The 20,578-nt window shown below is 43.5% G+C and overlaps 2 protein-coding genes and 1 long non-coding RNA gene across 6 annotated transcripts; 2 read left to right on the top strand and 1 right to left on the bottom strand.

Moving 5' to 3' along the window:
- The first annotated feature begins 53 nt into the window (after positions 1 to 53).
- On the top strand, positions 54 to 12,952 carry LOC115163811 (cytospin-A). Of its 4 annotated transcripts, XM_029716145.1 has the most exons (13): positions 54 to 890; positions 1,383 to 1,459; positions 1,614 to 1,765; positions 3,261 to 3,749; positions 5,450 to 5,523; positions 7,027 to 7,649; positions 7,832 to 7,925; positions 8,051 to 8,126; positions 10,847 to 10,886; positions 10,978 to 11,074; positions 11,186 to 11,302; positions 11,390 to 11,449; positions 11,729 to 12,952. In XM_029716145.1, the coding sequence occupies exons 3-13, from the start codon at positions 1,726 to 1,728 to the stop codon at positions 11,816 to 11,818; spliced, it is 1,800 nt and encodes a 599-aa protein (XP_029572005.1). In that variant the 5' UTR covers positions 54 to 890; positions 1,383 to 1,459; positions 1,614 to 1,725; the 3' UTR covers positions 11,819 to 12,952. The 4 variants fall into 4 exon arrangements, with proteins under 4 accessions (XP_029572005.1, XP_029571958.1, XP_029572036.1 ...); XM_029716098.1 differs by lacking the exon at positions 1,383 to 1,459; XM_029716176.1 differs by having other exon boundaries at positions 54 to 1,459; positions 1,614 to 1,729.
- A 1,367-nt stretch (positions 12,953 to 14,319) lies between these two features.
- Positions 14,320 to 15,243, bottom strand: LOC115164156 (uncharacterized). The gene is made up of 2 exons (XR_003869885.1): positions 15,161 to 15,243; positions 14,320 to 14,794 (listed from the first exon to the last, which is right to left on the bottom strand). It is a non-coding gene; the product is annotated as an uncharacterized LOC115164156 (long non-coding RNA).
- A 41-nt stretch (positions 15,244 to 15,284) lies between these two features.
- On the top strand, positions 15,285 to 16,915 carry LOC115164108 (SAYSvFN domain-containing protein 1). Its single transcript, XM_029716289.1, has 2 exons — positions 15,285 to 15,730; positions 15,950 to 16,915. The coding sequence occupies exons 1-2, from the start codon at positions 15,512 to 15,514 to the stop codon at positions 16,265 to 16,267; spliced, it is 537 nt and encodes a 178-aa protein (XP_029572149.1). The 5' UTR covers positions 15,285 to 15,511; the 3' UTR covers positions 16,268 to 16,915.
- Positions 16,916 to 20,578: the final 3,663 nt, after the last annotated feature.

Genomic DNA, 20,578 nt, shown 5'->3' with positions numbered 1-20,578 from the left:
CTAGGGAGTTTTTCCTAGCCACCGTGCTTCTACACCTGCATTGCTTGCTGTTTGGGGTTTTAGGCTGGATTTCTGTACAGCACTTTGAGATATCAGCTGATGTAAGAAGGGATATATAAATACATTTGATTTGATTTGTATAGCCGGCTGCATACATTCCTGTTGGACGCAATGACAAACGACGTAAAAGGATACTAGCGCCGTCCAAAGGTTGGTTAGGCCAAGTAAAGGTATATAGTCAGAGACCCCGGGAAAGTTCTAGTGGGCCCCTCTGGAATACTATAGGTCCCTTCGTTGATCGCTGATCTAAAATACTTGGAGAATCTCTTGAAGAAAAACTGAAGTTCCTCCAGGAAAAATAAAATTATTCTATTAAGTAGGTTTACGCTACCTTCTCTGCCAAATGATAATTGCGTCGGAACTTCCCACACTGTAGCTACTGAATGTATCCCAGGCAACTGTGCATGTGTCATTCTCAACTTGAATTTAATCCAAATTCATGATATTCTCCTCGCTCAACACTTCTGAACGTGGAGCTTTTTATACACACATTTATAGTTAAATATATCCAGTGTTCTAGGATACAATTTCTCGCAGTAGGACAGCAGGCTGACTTCCTTGCCTCCAACGGTTTAACGGCGCGGCGAAGCACAGTCCGTCCGTCTTTCTCGCAGTTTGCCGCATCGTTTCTTCCAAGCAGGTCCCACAATTATCTTTCTCCATTCTGTAACTCTTCTACTACAAACGTTTCAACAGCAGGAAACAGCTTCCCAAACCTGTCTCAGACTATTGAAGACGGAGAAAAATGCGGTGATGAGGAAAGCTGAAAAGAGAGAATACAACAGTATTTATCGGGCAGTGGGCTTCGTGGTCGTGGGGATAATATCAAGGTGGGTGGTTGATTACAAGAGCATACAGTGTTTGTGTTTGCCTGATTCCAATAGCTCGCACGGTGATATTTTTGTGCAGAGAATAGACACCGAGATAGTATTTGTCTTGTTATTGTATCCCTCTCGAGTGTCTAGCGGACCTTTACAGAACCGAGTCTATGCCATTGGTAACTGGTGATACTGTCTATCACAGGGATTATTTTATTCAGGATCCGCTGTGTAATGTCTGTAAATGTTCAGAGTTTTGCTGTAGCCTTATTACCATGCCTTACAAGTATTAGACACTAGTATTCAGAAGGTATTCTTTTCTGCAAGAACACACACCCACATCAGTCCAGAAAACTAAGCAGCTGCCTTTCCATTGATCAGGCTGGCCTAATCAATTGAACAACCTATTCATTCCACATTAAACCCTGGGGACTGTCAGGTTTTCTCTCTCTCATCACCTACTTGTGTTATTAATCTAATGCTACACTGGACATGGGGAGTCAGGCATGATGATGGTGAACATCCTGCAGGGATATGCACATATAACAGCAGTCATCCCTGCTCAATTACCTTGCAGCATTGTAAGTATGAGTCATTGCTCCCACCACTTGAGGGGGGAAAAAAATACATTGTTTGCCACTGTAGTCAGGGTACCCACTCTATTGAAAGGAATTTAGTAGTGTTAACTGAATTTTATTAAAATATGAATGGTCTGAGCTTTCTCTGTACTTCCAGGTGTATTATGCCCTATCCAATCTGCGGTGGACCTAAGAGAGAGCACCAGAGGGGAGAGTGAGGGCTTCTGGGAAGCACAGTCACACTGCTTCCTCGCTGCACCTGCTACATCATGGGTAACGTCGGTGGAAAGGACGGCCATGGCCCTACAGGTTCCCTACATGAACCTACACACACACACCGGTTACATAATTAGTCTCACACATGAATGCTCACACATTGTCACATTTCATTATATTAGACTTTCTGACAGTAACTATGTTTAGAACATTCTGTTCCTGATTCCCACAGACACAGGACGTTGTGTTCCTGATTAAATGACTTCATTACCCCTTTCTGCTTTCTCCAACATTCCAATGTGTGTTTGTGTGAGTGAATGAAAGAGCTTATGTCTCTTAATATTTCCTTTCATGCTGTTTGTACTCTTACAATTTGTGAGTTATCTTCATCCATCCTCTTCTCGATCTGTCTAGCTGGGTTTCTCAGTTCTTTTCTGTTGTTATTGCCGGCTTGATGTTGAACGTCATGCATCCTACCTGCATCGGCTTCTCTTTTTCTGACACGCATCCCTCCCCTATACACCTGTTCCTATCCTTTCTAGCCGTTTTCAGTATGCAGGAAACAGACTCAGACTGGGGTGAGAATATCTCACTGGATACTGTGTGTGCACCGCTGTGTGCACCGCTAGTCACATGCAACACATCAGATAGCGTAATGAGGAGTCTGCAGAATTCTGCTGCCCAATGCAAGGACAGGGAGGGGGAACATGAGACGCTATAGGCTGGCCAAGCACACATCCTTATGGACCTGTGTGTTTGTCTGTGTGAATGCACCCTAGAGAATAAACATAGTGTATGGGTTTCCAATGTTAATCAATTGGCTGCTAGCAGGAAAGAGATGCTGCATCTAGATTCAGTGAGGTAGTTTGTCTCTCTATATGGCCACTCAGAGATGAGTGTATGTCTATGTGCCAAGGCGTTGACAGTCTCTGCAGTGTCTGTCAGCAGCCATCCTCCCAGAGGCGCAGCCAACTGGCATCCTCCCAGAGGCGCAGCCAACTGACATCCTCCCAGAGGCGCAGCCAACTGACATCCTCCCAGAGGCGCAGCCAACTGACATCCTCCCAGAGGCGCAGCCAACTGACATCCTCCCAGAGGCGCAGCCAACTGACATCCTCCCAGAGGCGCAGCCAACTGGCATCCTCCCAGAGGCGCAGCCAACTGACATCCTCCCAGAGGCGCAGCCAACTGACATCCTCCCAGAGGCGCAGCCAACTGGCATCCTCCCAGAGGCGCAGCCAACTGGCATCCTCCCAGAGGCGCAGCCAACTGGCATCCTCCCAGAGGCGCAGCCAACTGGCATCCTCCCAGAGGCGCAGTCAACTGTGGTCTTCTTCTGTATTGTTTTTATAGACAGAAAATAGCTTAGGACAGCAGTTCTCTCTCACTTTTCTGTTCCTCTTCATCTCTTCCTTCCCCTATATCATCTTTCTCTAATCCTCCCCTCTTTCTCTAATCCTCCCCTCTTTCTCTAATCCTCCCCTCTTTCTCTAATCCTCCCCTCTTTCTCTAATCCTCCCCTCTTTCTCTAATCCTCCCCTCTTTCTCTCTTCCCCTCTTTTTCTCCACTCACTTGTTCTCTCTCCAGGGTCTCATTTAGATCTGTTCCAAACTCCTCCCTCTTACCGCTCTGATTCTGACCTGGCTCCAGCCGCGGCTCAGCTGCTGCAGCAGGGGACACCGTCCTCCGGGGCCCCCCGGGGTATCATCTGCCAGGGTGGAGCCTCCCCCATTTCCAACTGGAGACACACACTGTCCGTCCCCCCAGAACAGGCTGTGATTAGCGTGGAGAGCAGTGTGTCTCCGCAGGGGACTGGGATTGAGATGGAAGGTGGAAGGCAGACAGTGCAACGCTCTAACAGCCACACAAGCAGCCCTGTGTCCCCAGGCCAGCAGCCTCAGTTTGAGGGTAGCCCTTTGGAGCATAGCTGGCAGGAGCGGGACAGTGGGATGGAGCTCCATGCAAGGCCAGAGCGAGCTGGGGAGGAGATGGCCCTGGCTCTGTTCAGCCTTTTGGAACATCACAGGTCTGCACTGGGGCTCAGTCCGGGCCTGGACGCAACAGCAGGAGCAGCCGGTAAGGACTCTGCATCTGCGTGGCCATAGCAACCCAATCGGTTCATAATAGTAGGTTTGTCTTGTCTCTACTTAACAGAGTGTGCGTGCAGGTTCTTACAGTATGGACAGTGCCTTCAGAAAGTATTCATACCCCTCGTCTTATTCCACACTTTGTTAAAGCAGAATTGAAATTGATTAAATAAATACGAAATTCTAATCCATCTACACACAGTACCCCATAATGACAAAGGGAAAACATGTTTTTAGAAATGTTTGCAGATGTATTGAAAATGAAATGCATAAAAAGCTAGTCACCCCCCTGAGTCAGTACTTTGTATAAACACCTTTGGCAGCTATTTACAGCTGTGAGTCTTTCTGGGTAAGTCTCTAAGTGCTTTCCACACCTGGATTGTGCAACATTTGCCCATTTATTATTTTCAAAGTTCTTCAAGCTCTGTGAAATTGGTTGTTGATCATTGCTAGACATCCATTTTCAGGTCTTGCATGGATTATTAAAGTATACTGAACAAAAGTATTAATGCAAAATGTTGTGTTGGTTTCATGAGCTGAAATATAAGATCCCAGAAATGTTCCATATGCACAAAAAGTGTATTTCTCTCAGAAACATGGGAACAGCTCTGGTGGACATTCCTGCATTCATCATGCCAATTGCATGCTCCCTCTAAACTTGAGACCTCTGTGGCATTGTGTTGTGTGACAAAACTGCACATTTTAAAGTGGCCTTTTATTGTCCCCAGCACAAGGTGAATCTGTGTAACGATCATGCTGTTTAATCAGCTTCTTGACATGCCAGACCTGTCAGGTTGATGGATTATCTTTGCAAAGGAGAAATGCTCACAAACAGGGATGTAAACAAATTTGTGCACAAAATGTGAGAGGAAGAAGCTTTTTTTGTGTGTGGGACATTTCTGGTGAGCTTTTATTTCAGCTCATAAAATATGGGACCAACACTACATGTTGCCTTTATATTTTTGTTCAGTGTAGAATGTTGTTGATCCAACCTCAGTTTTCTCCTATCACAGCCATTACAGTCTCTAACTGTTTTAAAGTCACCATTGGCCTCCCTGAAATCCCTGAGCAGTTTCCTTCCTCTCTGGCAACTGAGTTAAGGACGCCTGTATCTTTATAGTGAGTGGATGTATTGATACACCATCCAAAGTGTAATTAATAACTTCACCATGTTCAAAGGGATATTCGATGTCTGCTTTTTATTTTTACCCATCTACCAATAGGTGCCCTTCTTTGAGAGTCATTGGAAAACCTCCCTGGTGTTTGTGGTTGAATCTGTGTTTGAAATTCCCTGCTCCACTGAGGGACCTTACAGATAATTGTATGTGTGGGGTACAGGGATGTAGTCATTCAAAAATAATGTTAACCACTGTTATTGCATACAGAGTGAGTCCATGCAACTTATGTGACTTGTTAAGCACATTTCTACTCCTGAACGTATTTATGCTGACCATAACAAAGGGGTTGAATACTTATTGACTCAATACATTTCAGCTTTTCATTTTTTTATTCATTAGTAAAAATGTCATAAAACATAATTCAACCTTGACATTATGGGGTATTGTGTGTAGGCCAGTGACAATACATCTTGATTTAATCCATTTAGAATTCAGGCTGTAACACAACAAAATGTGGAAAGAGTCAAGGGGTGTAAATACATCCTGATGGCACTGTATGTTTGTGTGTCAGAGCTGCTGAGGCAGTTGCTGGTGGAGAGAGAGGAGCTGGTCGAGGAGGTGCGCAACTTGAAGGACACACTGAGGGTGAGTCAGACGCTCCTTCTCTTCCCGACTGCATTCCCTCCCTCTCTCTCGGTCACTGCAGAGACAGGCATAGAGGAGGACATTTTAAGACCACACACAAATCCATCCCTATTTCTTTGATGTGGATTGCTTTTTCCCTTCTCTACCCTGTACTGTACTATGTGAGATATTTTAGACTTCACACTGCTTATCACTGGCTCATGTAGACTAGTTGTTGCACCATGTTTGCAGATGGTGGAGGCCAACAGCAATACATATTCTCTAAAAGAACATCTTAGAAATAAAGTCAAAGTCCATCACATTTTTGAACCACTGATAAGTGTGCTTAGGTTAGCACGAATATTGAGAAACCCTGCCTTCCACAAACCCTGCCTTCCACAAACCCTGCCTTCCACAAACCCTGCCTTCCACAAACCCTGCCTTCCACAAACCCTGCAACTAGCCTGAACATTGCACTTACTGCCTGAATGAAATAGAAATATTTGTGCTAACCTAAGCACGCTTATCAGTGGTTAAAAAATGTGATGCACTTTGACTTTATTTCTAAGATGTTCTTTTAGAGAATATGTATTGCTGTTGGCCTCCACCATCTGCAAACATGGTACAACAACTAGTCTACATGAGCCAGTGATAAGCAGTGTGAAGGCCCTGACATATGGGAGATTGTCCCTCTATTTCTAGATTACTGTCATTAACTGTACACAAGGAACATTGCAGGCGTTCCTGGCATATCTTGTTTATGCGTTCACCTGAATTGGGTTGGCTAGTTTAGCTAAAACAGGTTCTGAACTTGGTAACCTATTGATTTTTTTTTTAACTTGACTAAAGCAAAGTCCCTGCTTGTCAGACATGTTTTCTGTAGACTGTATCAACAGCACTATAGATTTTCTGAGACACAGTGACAGGATGCATGCATGTCTTTCTGCTGGTCTGGATGTAAATGATACATCTACTTCTCACCTGCGAGTTCCCTTGTCTGTTCATGATGATGTTTTTCTGATGCAATGAGTTAACGCACTCTCTTATATTCTGATGTTTGCTTCTGGTTTGAGTGTACAGGATCTTTAACTCTGTCTTACTTTCTCTCTCTCTGTCTGGTTCTCTCTCTCTCTCTGGTTCTCTCTCTCTCTCTGGTTCTCTCGCTTTCTCTCTCTGTCTGGTTCTCTCTATCTGGTTCTCTCTCTGTCTGGTTCTCTCTCTCTCTGGTTCTCTCTCTCTCTCTGGTTCTCTCTCTCTCTCTGGTTCTCTCTCTGGTTTTCTCTCTCTCTCTCTCTCTGTCTGGTTCTCTCTCTCTCTCTCTCTGGTTCTCTCGCTTTCTCTCTCTGTCTGTCTGTGTTTCTCTCTCTCTGGTTCTCTCTCTCTCTCTGGTTCTCTCGCTCTCTCTCTGGTTCTCTCGCTCTCTCTCTGTCTGATTGTCTCTCTCTCTCTGGTTCTCTCTCTCTCTCTGGTTCTCTCTCTCTCTCTGGTTCTCTCTCTCTCTCTCTCTCTCTCTCTCTCTGGCAGACTGAGCGAGCTGAGTGGCACCAGTTCCAGTGTGATCTACAGGTGGCGGTGTCTGTGGCTGACCGGCTGCGCGTGGAAGCGGAAGATACTCTAGGCACGCTCAGAGAGAGCCATGGGAATGTGGAGGGCCAGCTGGACCAGGCCCAGTGCAGACAGCAGGACACAGACAGGGAGCTGGAGAGCCTGAGAGCTGAACACAGAGAGGCCTGTCACAGACTGTCTGCTCTCACCATAGAGCACCAACAGACTAGGGCTGAGCTGGACACACGGAGACACACGCTCAGGGAGAGCGAGAGGGACTCACACAGAGAGATAGAGGGAAGAGACACAGAGGAGAGGCTGGCGGGAGAAGACACTAGTGAAGACATAAGCATGATGGAGGCACTGGATGGGAAGAAAAGAGAGGATTCAGAAAGAGAAGTGGAAGGAGAGAAAAGGGTGAAGAGTGAGGGAGAGGATGTTAACATGCAAGGGCAGTTTCCCAAGGAGCTTGTTAGAGGAGGGGAGAACTTGCTCAAAGTGAAGGGGGTGGCGGCGGCGTACCTACGGAATTTGGCAGCCGGGGAAAAGGGGTGCGGCTTGAGAGATTCACCGAGGATTGTGGTGATGTCAGAGCGGTCCTGGTGAGTGCCTCATCATGCCCGTATAATGCACTAGCATTTTAGGGGTGGATCATCTGTTGTTATCTGGAGCATGTGAGCTAGCCAGCCTGTGTCTCTGTAGGAGCAACCTTTGACCTTGTTGCGCAAGACACACGTATCCTACATTTATCTGTGGTAACTAAAGCCTATCTTATCTGTTCCAGGAGCCTCTCTCGACTTCCCCTGCCCACTGACTTTCTCCCTGCACAGAATGGTAGCTCCCAGACCACTACCAGTACAACACTGCCTCTCTGCAAGGTAACACTAATATTCAACCAACAAGTTTGTTTTTGAAATGCCATCAGAAAGCCTGAAATTCAAGGGTACATTTTGGATCAGTCATGCATGTATGTCCTGTCTCTCTTCTCTCTATCTCTTACCAGAAAGAAGAGCCAGCCAAAGGGAAAAGGATGGACCGCATACTGCAACGACAGGACAGCTGGTCCAGCTTCTATACAAGTGTGTGTCAATTCATTCATTACCTACAGTGCCTTCAGAATGTATTCATACCCCTTGACTTATTCCACATTTAGTTGTTACAGCCTGAATTCTAAAAAAAAATTCTCACCCATCTTTTTTTAGAAATGTTTGCAAATGTATTGAAAATGAAATACAGAAATAGCTCATTTATATACACTACCGTTCAAAAGTTTGGGGTCACTTTGGAATGTCCTTGTTTTTGAAAGAAAAGCACATTTTGGACCATTGAAATCACATCAAATTGATCAGAAATACAGTGTAGACATTGTTAATGTTGTAAATAACTATTGCAGCTGGAAAAAGGCATATTTTTAATGGAATATCTACATAGGCGTACAGAGGCCCATTATCAGCAACCATCACTCCTGTGTTCCAATGGCACGTTGTGTTAGCTAATCCAAGTTTATTATTTTAAAAGGCAAATTGATCATTAGAAAACCGTTTTGCAGTTATGATAGCACAGCTAGAAGGCCAGCATCCCGGAGTCACCTCTTCACTATTGACATTGAGACTGGTGTTTTGCGGGTACTATTTAATGAAGTTGTCAGTTGAGGACTTGTGAGGCATCTGTTTCTCAAACTAGACACTAATGTACTTGTCCTCTTGCTCAGTTGTGCACCGGGGCATCCCACTCCTAATTTCTATTCTGGTTAGGCCAGTTTGCGCTGTTCTGTGAAGGGAGAAGTACACAGCGTTGTACGAGATCTGCAGTTTCTTGGCAATTTCTCGCATGGAATAACCTTCATTTCTCAGAACAAGAATAGACTGACGAGTTTCAGAAGAAAGTTATTTGTTTCTGGCCATTTTGAGCCTATAATCGAACCCATAAATGCTGATGTTCCAGATACTCTAGTCTAAATAAGGCCAGGTTTATTGCTTCTTTAATCAGAACTACAGTTTTCAGCTGTGCTGACATAATTGCCAAAGGGTTTTCTAATGATCAATTAGCTAATCCAAGTTTATCATTTTAAAAGGCTAACACAACGTGCCATTGGAACACAGGAGTGACGGTTGCTGATAATGGGCCTCTGTACGCCTATGTAGATATTCCATAAAAAATCAGCCGTTTCCAGCTACAATAGTCATTCACAACATTAACCATGTCTACACTGTATTTCTGATCAATTTTATGTTATTTTAATGGACAAAAAATGTGCTTATCTTTCAAAAACAAGGACATTTCTAAGTGACCCCAAACTTTTGAAAGATAGTGTAAGTATTCACACCCCTTTAGTATGACACTCCAAATTGAGCTCAGGTGCATCCGATTTCCTTTGATCATCCTTGAGATGTCACTTCAACTTAGTTGGAGTCCACCTATGGCCAATTAAATTGTTTGGACATTATTTAGAAAGAAACACACCGGTCTATATAAGGTTCCCAGTCGACAGTGCATGTCGTGGCAGAAACTATACCAAGAGGTCCAAGGAACTGTCCGTAGATCTCAGAGATAGAATTGTGATGAGGCATATATCTGGGGAAGGTTATAAAGCAATTTATAGCGTTGAAAGTTTCCAATTGCACAGTGGTCTCCATCATTTGGACATGGAAAAAATATGGAACTACCCACACTCTGCCTAGAGCTGGTCGTCAGACCAAACTGAGCAACTGGGCAAGGAGGACATTTTTCAGGGAGGTGACCAAGAACCCAATGACTACTGACAGAACTACAGAGTTCCTTGCCTAAGATGGGAGAAGCTGCCAGAAAGACAAGTCTCTACAGCACTTCAACAATCTGGACTTTATGGGAGAGAGGCCTGGCGGAAGCCACTCCTGAGAAAAAGGCACATGACAGCACACCTGAAGTTTGCAAAAAGGCACGTGAAAGACTCCGAGCATAAGGCAAAAGAATTTGATCTAATGAGACAAAAATGTAAGCATGAATGCAAAGCGCTATGTCTGGAGAAAACCAGGCACAGCTCATCACCTGTCTAATATCCCTGCCGTGAAGACTGGGAGACCCAAAGCATACAGCCAAAGAAATGCTGGAATGTCTTCAGAACAAGAATGTAAAAGTACTTGAGTGGCCCAGCGAAAGCCCAGACTTGAATCCCATTGAAAATCTGTGAAAAGACTTGAAGATAGCTGTTCACTGCTCCCCATATAATTTACCAGAACTAAAAAAAAATTGCACACAAGAATGGGAGAAAATCACCAAATCCAGATGTGCAAAGCTGATACAGACATACCTAAGATGACTCGAAGCTGTAATCGCCACCAAAAGTGCTTCTACAAAGTATTAACTCAAGGGTATAAATACTTATGGGTGTCAGATAGCCTAGCGGTTAAGAGCGTTGGGCCAGTAACCGAAAGGTACCCGAGCCGACTAGGTGAAGAATCTGTTTATGTGCCCTTGAGCGAGGCATTTAACCCTAATTGCTCCTGTAAGTCACTCTGGATAAGTGTCTGCTAAATCCCTAAAATGTAAATGAGATATTTATTTTTCAAAAAATTTGCATTATGGTGTATTGTGTGGAGAATTTCTTTCTAATACTTAATCCATTTTGAATTACGGCTGTAACACAACAAAATGTGGAATAAGACAAGGGGTATGAATACTTTCTGAAGGCACTGTATATGAGTTAATCCACAACTGCTTTCTTTTTACCTAGACAGTTGTACAACTGAATGCAATCACCTGAAATGTGTCTTCCGCATTAAAGTTACTGTGCTCTTGACTAATTGCTCATGTCTGGCAGAAAAACAGGAGGAGGACCAGAACGCAGACCCATTGTTCAGGTGAGTAGACAGGCCCTCTAGAGATACTTAAGAAATATGCCCAAATAAAGCCTTCTATCTACATAACCTTTGTCTGTTATCTACCTTCCAGACCTCAGGATGGTTTCAGCATGCTGCTGCGACGGCATGGAGGCTCCAGACGGAACTCACTCCTGCGTTGGTGTCAAAGCCGCACCCAGGGCTACAAGGTCAGAAGTGGCAACGTTTTCTAGAATAACTCAAGCTTACCATTCATATTTTTAAAACATCGATCTGTATTCTGACCCATACAAACCTTAGATTTGTAATTTTTTTGACAGAATATTGAGATCACCAACTTCAGTAGCAGTTGGGAGGATGGTCTGGCTTTCTGTGCTGTGTACCACACCTATCTGCCCACACACATCCCCTACAGTAGTCTCAGCACAGGAGACAAGGTAAGAGGAATGCATACCCATTCACATACAGCACATACTGTTTGTTATATTGACCCTACAGTTAAGTCCTAAACATGTTCTGTGCAGAGCGAGAACCTGGACCTAGCCTTCCAGACAGGGGAGAGTGTTGGAATCCCAGCCACTTTGGTGAGACCCACATTTAAACTAACTGGGCTAACTACTGGGAATTTCACTTGTATATTACTCGTACTAACACGTCACCATGAACATGGAACACAGCTGTTGGGAACATACGGTAGGGAGCTTGACTTGACTAAAATGTAAGGTGTCACTAATGTTTGTATTTCTGATTGGGGCCTTGCGTAGTACTCCTCAGTGGGCACCTTTGAATGAGAATTGAGTTTGTCCATGACGGAGAGTATGGACTTATTATTCTTCAACAGAGTGTTTGTGTTTGCTTGACAGACCGTGGAGGAGATGCTGAGACCAGGTGGGCCCGACTGGCAGAGGGTCCTGGGGTACGTTGAAAGCATATTTCGTCACTTTGAGATGTAAGGTATTTCCCTTCTGGGTTCCATACCAAACACTGCGTCTAACTGGTCTGCCACCACCAGTCTGGTTATTTTGGTTGCATCATGGACTCTGAGTGATATACCACTAGGGGGTTTAGGACTACTGTTGGATGGGAATTCTCCTTCAGCCTCACTCTTTGTGCAAAGAGGCTCCTGCTGCTGGCCATTGGTTGTAGGTGCACTGTGGATGGAGCTACTGTGAACTGGGTCGATCTTGATTTCAGAAAGCACTGACCATGGGGGTTTTGGGTTGTTGTTGGTAAATACACAGTGATTGCACTGAATGAGGAGCCATTGGAAATGACCACAAGGAGCACCATAAATTAGGAAATTGTGGATATGGGAAGGATGTTACTATTTGCACCAGGAAAAATTAACAATGACTTCAAGTTCATCACTTAGGGTTCTACTGCTGTTCACTCTGTTGTGCACTTATTTGGATGCCTTTTAATTTGATCAACAATATGAAGTCTGTCACAAGTTTTTAACTGGAAGATTTGAATGTTATAGACACCATGTATCTGATTTTATACCCTTAGAAAACTGTATCCCGTTGTGATATTAATGTAGCCAGAAGTAGTATTTTAATGTCTGTATACACCCCAACTCAAAGCAGAAAAAAGGTCCGGACAACATGAGTTCATTCAATGGCATTGTGTGCATCACAACTGCGATCAACCAAGAGTGACTGCCTTTGAAAACTTGTGTATACTGTGCTGTCTATCTAGTAATATTTTTAATGTACGTTTTGTTTGGAAAAACATTTAAGTAAATGTTTTAAATGTAATATGCAAACAGAAGTGCCATAGGGTGGACTATCCAACAGAGGGACTTGTCTCCTGTTATGCAGTATGGGAATGAACTGTGTCATGAGGTTGTCTGATAATAGGAGCAACAATGAGGCCATGTAAGTACTGGATCCTACAATGTTTGCTTGTCTTTGTGATTGAGGGAGAATGTGAGGAATAAGAGTGATGTATTGTATGTGTCTCAAGTATAAATTGAGACACAGGGGCCCTCCCTAAACAGTTTTACTGTGACAATGGTACTGTACGAGAATGATAAATGAAACAGTTGCCAAAGCCTTACTGCCAAAATAAAGGTTGTTTTAATCTGTTTGTGTTGCTGTTTTATATTAATACAACTTATCTAGCTGTGACAACTGAGATTGACATTTTATACAATAGCAGTATAAAATGTTTTATACCCAAAAAATCACAGTCCTCTCAAACAGCAATTAATGGTACAAATGACAAGGCAAAACATAAAAAAAATCTAATACTGAAAGAAAATATTCAAACAATAGATTTACAGTTAGCTGTCAAGTGTATTGCATTTAAATCCAGGAATGCAAAATAACTGAACTTTAAAGGATGTAATTTATCCATCCTGGTCAGTGCTTGTGTTTCTGACAGTGTTTTCATTTCAACCAATGAAGATGTGCTTTGTGTGTATTATCTCAGAACATTAGAAATAAGGTAACCAATTCACTCTCACCTAAGACTGAATGAAAATATCATGAGCTGAATTCCAGGCTTGCACGTACTTGATGAAAGTACAGTAACATTTTGTAGATGTCCCTTCTGGAAAAACAAGGCGGTCCACAATAAAAGTTTGCTAGGAGGCTGGGATTGCACCACCAATGGGTGGAGTGGACAGGGGAGGCAGGAGAAGAGACCCCAGTTTGACTGATATGGCTGCTATCTGTGGATCCTGAGTTTCATACATCTTCACGAGACGGGCAAATTTAAGAACACCTGAAAAATAGCTAAAACAAGCAATGACTACTGTGATTGACCACCATGATTTCACAAATACACTGAACAAATATATAAATGCAACATGTAAAATTTTGGTTTCATGAGCTGAAATAAAAGATCCCAGAAATGTTCCATACGCACAAAAAGCTTATTTCTCTCAGTATGTGCACAAATTTTACATCCCTCTTAGTGAGCATTTCTCCTTTGCCAAGATAATCCATCCACCTGACAGGTGTGGCATATCAAGAAGCAGATTAAATGGCATCATTACACAGGTGCACCTTGTGCTGGGGACAAAAGGACACTCTAAAATGAGCAGTTGTCACACAACACAATGCCACAAGTTGAGGGCAATTGGCATACTGACTGCAGGAATTTCCACCAGCGCATACTCAAACATGTCACCCATTGAGCATGTTTTTAATACTCTGGATTGACGTGTTTGTGTGTTCATGAAATACCCAGCAACTTCGCACAGCCATTGAAGAGGAGTGGGACAACATTTCACAGGCCACAATCAACAGCCTTATCAACTCAAGGTGAAAGAGGTGTCGAGCTGCATGACGCAAATAGTGGTCACACCAGATATTGACTGGTTTTCTGATCCACGACCCCTACCATTTTTTTAAAAGATATCTGTGACCAACATATGAAATCCATAGATTAGGGCCTTATGAATGTATTTCAATTGACTGATTTCCTTATATAAACTAACTCAGTAAAATCTTAGAAATTGCTGCATTTATATTTTTGTTCAGTATAGGTCAAACTGAACATGATGCAAAAAGATAGCATTCAGTATTCACACAAAACAATGCCACTGACAAGTGACAATAGATTGTCTCTCTCTACCCCTTCATTCTGTATGGAACTGGTTTCACAAAGTTGCTTCCCTCTCCCTCGTTGTTGAAGCTGTAAGCCTTGATGACCTCCTGTTGGATCTGGGTGGCCATGGGGAGCACCAGCTATCACATCTTGCCCATGTTGTAGGCGCTCTCCCGTGCCTCCTCCATCCGCGCTGAATTCTCTGGCACAGAGAAGGCTTGGATGACCTCACTCAGCACCACTGCAACACAAGCAGTTTGAAGAGATCTGTGCCACTACTGGGCATTAGTAATAAGACAAAAGTATGTGACAACTGTTCTTACATCTGGCCTGCTCAACAGTGAAGGTGGGCTGCTGGGCTGGGGCTGTCCATTCTGTGTCAGGAAAAAAATGGGATATTAGAGAGGATATTGCAAAGAATAATGTGAATCAGATTCAAATACTTAGCTAGCTGACTTCTCCATTTTTATGTAGTGTGTCAGTGAGTCTAATACTTTCCTGTGTTCATATCTTATACAAACATAAACTGACATATCTAAAAGGGCATATTGATCTAGCTATATATTTACCTTTATTCGATTAATCCAGAACTATAGATGGAGAATTTTGACATGAGTAGGGTTGTAGCTAGCTAGCTGAGCAGAGCTTACTACTGTACACTTTGAATTGTAATCTATAATGCTCAGGAATGCGCAATTAAATACCTAAATAATCAGTCAATTGCATATTTGGTTACTTACAATATAAGTTGAATAAAGACAAACCGTCTACCAAGAAAAGCTAGTTTGGCTTGTCAGCTGGATGATGGGGTTGACGATTTACGACACAATCTACGTCGTTACGTACGCCTAGCTGAACCGGAAGGTAAACAAACTGAAGTGAAACAGATTTGATAAGGAAAATATTTTCATACTTCCTGTGACAGTGAATTCAATTATTACCATAACACAATTTAGACAAGATTTCCGCGGTTGAGAAGACGGGATTTCACTCGAACAATCTTTTTGGGACCTCAAAAAAATCTAGCGAACTGTCGTGCACACGTTGCTACGCATTCTTTCATTGTTGCATGACTCAGAAACTGTACACATATGGAGCAAAAGCTTGCGGAGTTCAGGGCCCGAAGAAGGGCTGATGTGGCCGCTAGGAAGAGTGAATCTTTTAAAAAACAACCCATAACATCATCGGACAATGGCAGCACTTTGAAGTCGGACAGTTGCCAGTCATCAACAGCTGATCCAGACACACAGGAGTTGACAGATAATCCAACATCTGCTGTCCATCAGGCTACAAGGACTAAACATTGGGGGGTAGGCTAAAAATCTACTCAAAATACTAGGTTACCCTACACTGTTTAAGCCTAGTCCTGGACTAATAAACACTTTCTTTGGAGATTCATTGACCATGGTTGTTAGTCAACCAGGACTATTCTTAATCTGTGTCTGAAAAACCAGATAGTAATAAACGTTGATTCCATCTTGTCAATGTTAGCTACTGTAACTTCATTTATTCCCCCCCCGTCTTTTTAGGATGACTGGCTGCTGGAGAGCACTCTGGGTCAATGGCTTGGTTCAAAGCAACTGGCTTTCACAAATCTGACTTTGCTGAAGGTGTTGCTTTGGCTGGTTCTACTTGGGCTGTTTGCCGAGCTGGAATTCGGGTTGCCTTTCTTCCTAATCTCCCTCTTCTACTGGCTGTATGAGGGGCTGCGGAGCCCAACTGCACGCCAACCTGGAGAAATGAGTGCTTACTCAGTGTTCAACCCAGACTGTCAGCCTCTCCTGGGTGCACTTACAGCTGAGCAGCTAGAGGGAGAGATGGGCTACAGACCACGGGCCAACAGATGAGACCCCTCAAGACACTCAAACAACTGACTTTAATCTGAAATGGAATAGCTACTGTACTTTAAGCTTCCCATTGTACTAAAAAGGAACTGGCAACATATTTCTTTGAATGAAGCACATTGCTGGTATTGATTTTGAAGTCAAATGGAACCTATTCCATACTACAAGATCATTCACCACTAGTGCATATTAATGATGCTGGGAAAGCACCATCCGCTTGTAAAATTGTATTACTGTACTAGGACCTGCTCTTTACTATTTTGGCCTTAAAAGATGTAATAGTCATCTGTATGCAGATGACACTTATGTATGCCATTGCAAACTGTTGACCAGGCTAGAGCTGTAATGTGACTTTGTTGCCTTACATAAAGCCCTGGTTGGTTTAAAACTTGTACTTAATGTGGGGAAAGGCTAAATATGTGCTCTCTAATTCTAGCAACAAAAAAATCTGATGAACTACATATTTATTCACTGGATGATTCTCCCATTGATCGGGTTCCTGCCTATAAATATCTGGGCGTTCGGATTGACAAAGATCTAATGTAAAAAAAAATATATATATATATATATATAAACTTATGGATGAGCTAATTAAAAAGCTGAGATTTAAAGTGGGCTTCTTTTTTTAGAAATACAGTGCATTTCAGAAAGTATTCAGACCCCTTGACTTTTTCCACATTTTGTTATGTTACAGCCTTATTCTAAAATTAACCAACTACACACAATACCCCATAATGACAAAGCAAAAACGTATTTTTACAAATTTATACAAAATAAAAAATTATCACATTTCCACAAGTATTCAGACCCTTTACTCTGTACTTTATTGAAGCACCTTTGGCAGAGATTACAGCCTTGAGTCTTCTTGGGTATGAGGCTACAAGCTTGGTACACCTGTATTTGGGGAGTTTCTCCCATTCTTCTCTGCAGACCCTATCAAGCTCTGTCAGGTTGGATGGGGAGCGTTGCTGCACAACTATTTTCAGGTCTCTCCAGAGATGTTAGATCGGGTTCAAGTCCGGGCTCTGGCTGGGCCACTCAAGGACATTCAGAGACTTGTCCTGAAGCCACTCCTGTGTTGTCAAATCTAATTTTATTGGTCAAATATTTAGCAGGTGTTGCGAAATGCTTGTGTTCCTAGCTCCAACAGTGCAGTAGTATCTAACAATTCACAACAATACACACATGTAAAAGAATGGAATTAAGAAATATATAAATGTTAGATTGAGCAATGTCGGAAGGGTATTGACTAAAGTACAGTAGAATAGAAAACAGTATATTATCTTCAAAGCGGGCGAAGAAGGTGTTTAGCTTATCCAGAAGCAAGACGTCAGTGTCCGTGATGTGACTGGTTTTGCCTTTGTAGTCCGTGATTGTCTGTATCCAGAGAAAGACATATTTCTGTGAAACAGAGTATGCTACAATCCCTGATGTGTCTCTGGAAGGAAATCCTTGCCCTGAGTTTGTCTACTTTATTATCCAGAGACTGAACATTAGCGAGTAATATACTCGGAAGCGGTGGATGATGTGCACGTCTCCTGAGTCGGACTAGAAGTCCATTCTGAATACCTCTTCTCCACCGGCGGGGTTTTGGAGCAGCCTCTGGAATAAGTTCAATTGCTCTGGGGGATACGAACAAAGGATCCAATTCGGGAAAGTCGTATTCCTGGTCGTAATGCTGGTGAGTTACCTCCGCTCTGATATCCAAAAGTTATTTCCGGCTGTATGTAATAACACAAGCATTTTCTGGGCTAATAATGTAAGAAATAACACAAAATAACAAAATACTGCAAAGTTGCTTAGGAGCTACAAGCAGAGCTGCTACAGTGGGGAGAACAAGTATTTGATAACCTGCAAAATCGCAGTGTTTCCTACTTACAAAGCATGTAGAGGTCTGTCATTTTTGTCATAGGTACACTTCAACTGTGAGAGACGGAATCTAAAACAAAAATCCAGAAAATCACATTGTATGATTTTTAAGTAATTAATTTGCATTTTATTGCATGACATAAGTATTTGATCACCTACCAACCAGTAAGAATTCTGGCTCTCACAGACCTGTTAGTTTTTCTTTAAGAAGCCCTCCTGTTCTCCACTCATTACCTGTATTAACTGCACCTGTTTGAACTCCTTACCTGTATAAAAGACACCTGTCCACACACTCAATCAAACAGACCCCAACCTCTCCCCAATGGCCAAGACCAGAGAGCTGTGTAAGGACATCAGGGATAAAATTGTAGACCTGCACAAGGCTGGGATGGGCTACAGGACAATAGGCAAGCAGCTTGGTGAGAAGGCAACAACTGTTGGCGCAATTATTAGAAAATGGAAGAAGTTCAAGATGATGGTCAATCACCCTCGGTCTGGGGCTCCATGCAAGATCTCACCTCGTGGGGCATCAATGATCATGAGGAAGGTGAGGGATCAGCCCAGAACTACACGGCAGGACCTGGTCAATGACCTGAAGAGAGCTGGGACCACAGTCTCAAAGAAAACCATTAGTAACACACTACGCCGACATGGATTAAAATCCTGCAGCGCCGCAAGGTCCCCCTGCTCAAGCCAGCGCATGTCCAGGCCCGTCTGAAGTTTGCCAATGACCATCTGGATGATCCAGAGGAGGAATGGGAGAAGGTCATGTGGTCTGATGAGACAAAAATAGAGCTTTTTGGTCTAAACTCCACTTGCCGTGTTTGGAGGAAGAAGGATGAGTACAACCCCAAGAACACCATCCCAACCGTGAAGCATGGAGGTGGAAACATCATTCTTTGGGGATGCTTTTCTGCAAAGGGGACAGGACGACTGCACCGTATTGAGGGGAGGATGGATGGGGCCATGTATCGCGAGATCTTGGCCAACAACCTCCTTCCCTCAGTAAGAGCATTGAAGATGGGTCGTGGCTGGGTCTTCCAGCATGACAACGACCCGAAACACACAGCCAGGGCAACTAAGGAGTGGCTCCGTAAGAAGCATCTCAAGGTCCTGGAGTGGCCTAGCCAGTCTCCAGACCTGAACCCAATAGAAAATCTTTGGAGGGAGCTGAATGTCCGTATTGCCCAGCGACAGCCCCGAAACCTGAAGGATCTGGAGAAGGTCTGTATGGAGGAGTGGGCCAAAATCCCTGCTGCAGTGTGTGCAAACCTGGCCAAGAACTACAGGAAACATATGATCTCTGTATTTGCAAACAAAGGTTTCTGTACCAAATATTAAGTTCTGCTTTTCTGATGTATCAAAAACTTATATCATGCAATAAAATGCAAATGAATTACTTAAAAATCATACAATGTGATTTTCTGGATTTTTGTTTTAGATTCCGTCTCTCACAGTTGAAGTGTACCTATGATAAAAATTACAGACCTCTACATGCTTTGTAAGTAGGAAAACCTGCAAAATCGGCAGGTTATCAAATACTTGTTCTCCCCACTGTATATCTGTTGCGCCATCTGTCTTGGCTGTGTGCTTAGGGTTGTTGTTCTTTTAGACTGGGGCAAAGGTTCACCTTCCGGGGTCCGGAGCGTTCTGGAGCAGGTTTCATCAAGATTACTCTGTACTTTGAACCGTTCATCTTTCCCTTGATCCTGACTAGTCTCCCAGACCTGCCGCTGAAAACATCCCCACAGCATGATGCTGCCAACACCATGCTTCAACGTAGGGATGGTGCCAGGTTTCCTCCAGACATGACGCTTGGCATTCAGGCCAAAGAGTTCAATCTTGGTTTCATCAGACCAGAGAATCTTGTTTCTCATGGTCTGAGAGTCCTTTAGAAGCCTTTTGGCAAACTCCAAGCGGGCTGTCATGTGCCTTTTACTGAGGAGTGGCCATTCTACCAAAAGGCGGAGTGCTGCAGAGATGGTTGTCCTCCTGGAAGGTTCTCCCATCTCCACAGAGGAACTCTAGAGCTCTGTCAGAGTGACCATCGGGTTCTTGGTCACCTCCCTGACCAAGGCCCTTCTCCCCCGATTGCTCATTTTGGCCATGCTGCCAGCTTAAGGGAGAGTCTTGATGGTTCCAAACTTCTTCCATTTAAGAATGATGGAGGCCACTATGTTCTTGGGGACCTTCAATGCTGCAGACATTTTTTGGTACCCTTTCCCAGATCTGTGCATCGACACAATCCTGTCTCGGAGCTCTACAGACAATTCTTTTGACCTTATGGCTTGGTTTTTGCTCTGACATGCACTGTCAACTGTGGGACCTTTATATAGACAGGTGTGTGTCTTTCCAAATCATGTCCAATCAACTGAATTTACCACAGGTGGACTCAAGGATGATAAATGGAAACAGGATGCACCTGAGCTCAATTTTGAGTCTCAT

This window comes from Salmo trutta, chromosome 1 (genome assembly GCF_901001165.1).
Source record: "Salmo trutta chromosome 1, fSalTru1.1, whole genome shotgun sequence".
Lineage (NCBI taxonomy): Eukaryota > Metazoa > Chordata > Actinopteri > Salmoniformes > Salmonidae > Salmo > Salmo trutta.
The sequence above is the reverse complement of the archived record's forward strand: the minus strand, read 5'-3'. Positions and strand labels throughout refer to the sequence as shown.

Bases quoted from the DNA above. Each gene is read 5' to 3' on its own strand.
- LOC115164108 (XM_029716289.1), top strand. From the start codon at position 15,512: ATGGAGCAAAAGCTTGCGGAGTTCAGGGCCCGAAGAAGGGCTGATGTG. The intron at 15,731-15,949 runs GTAGGCTAAAAA...CCGTCTTTTTAG, and splicing joins CAAGGACTAAACATTGGGGG to GATGACTGGCTGCTGGAGAG.
- LOC115163811 (XM_029716098.1), top strand. From the start codon at position 1,726: ATGGGTAACGTCGGTGGAAAGGACGGCCATGGCCCTACAG. The intron at 3,750-5,449 runs GTAAGGACTCTG...TTTGTGTGTCAG, and splicing joins CGCAACAGCAGGAGCAGCCG to AGCTGCTGAGGCAGTTGCTG. The intron at 11,075-11,185 runs GTCAGAAGTGGC...TTTTTTTGACAG, and splicing joins GCCGCACCCAGGGCTACAAG to AATATTGAGATCACCAACTT.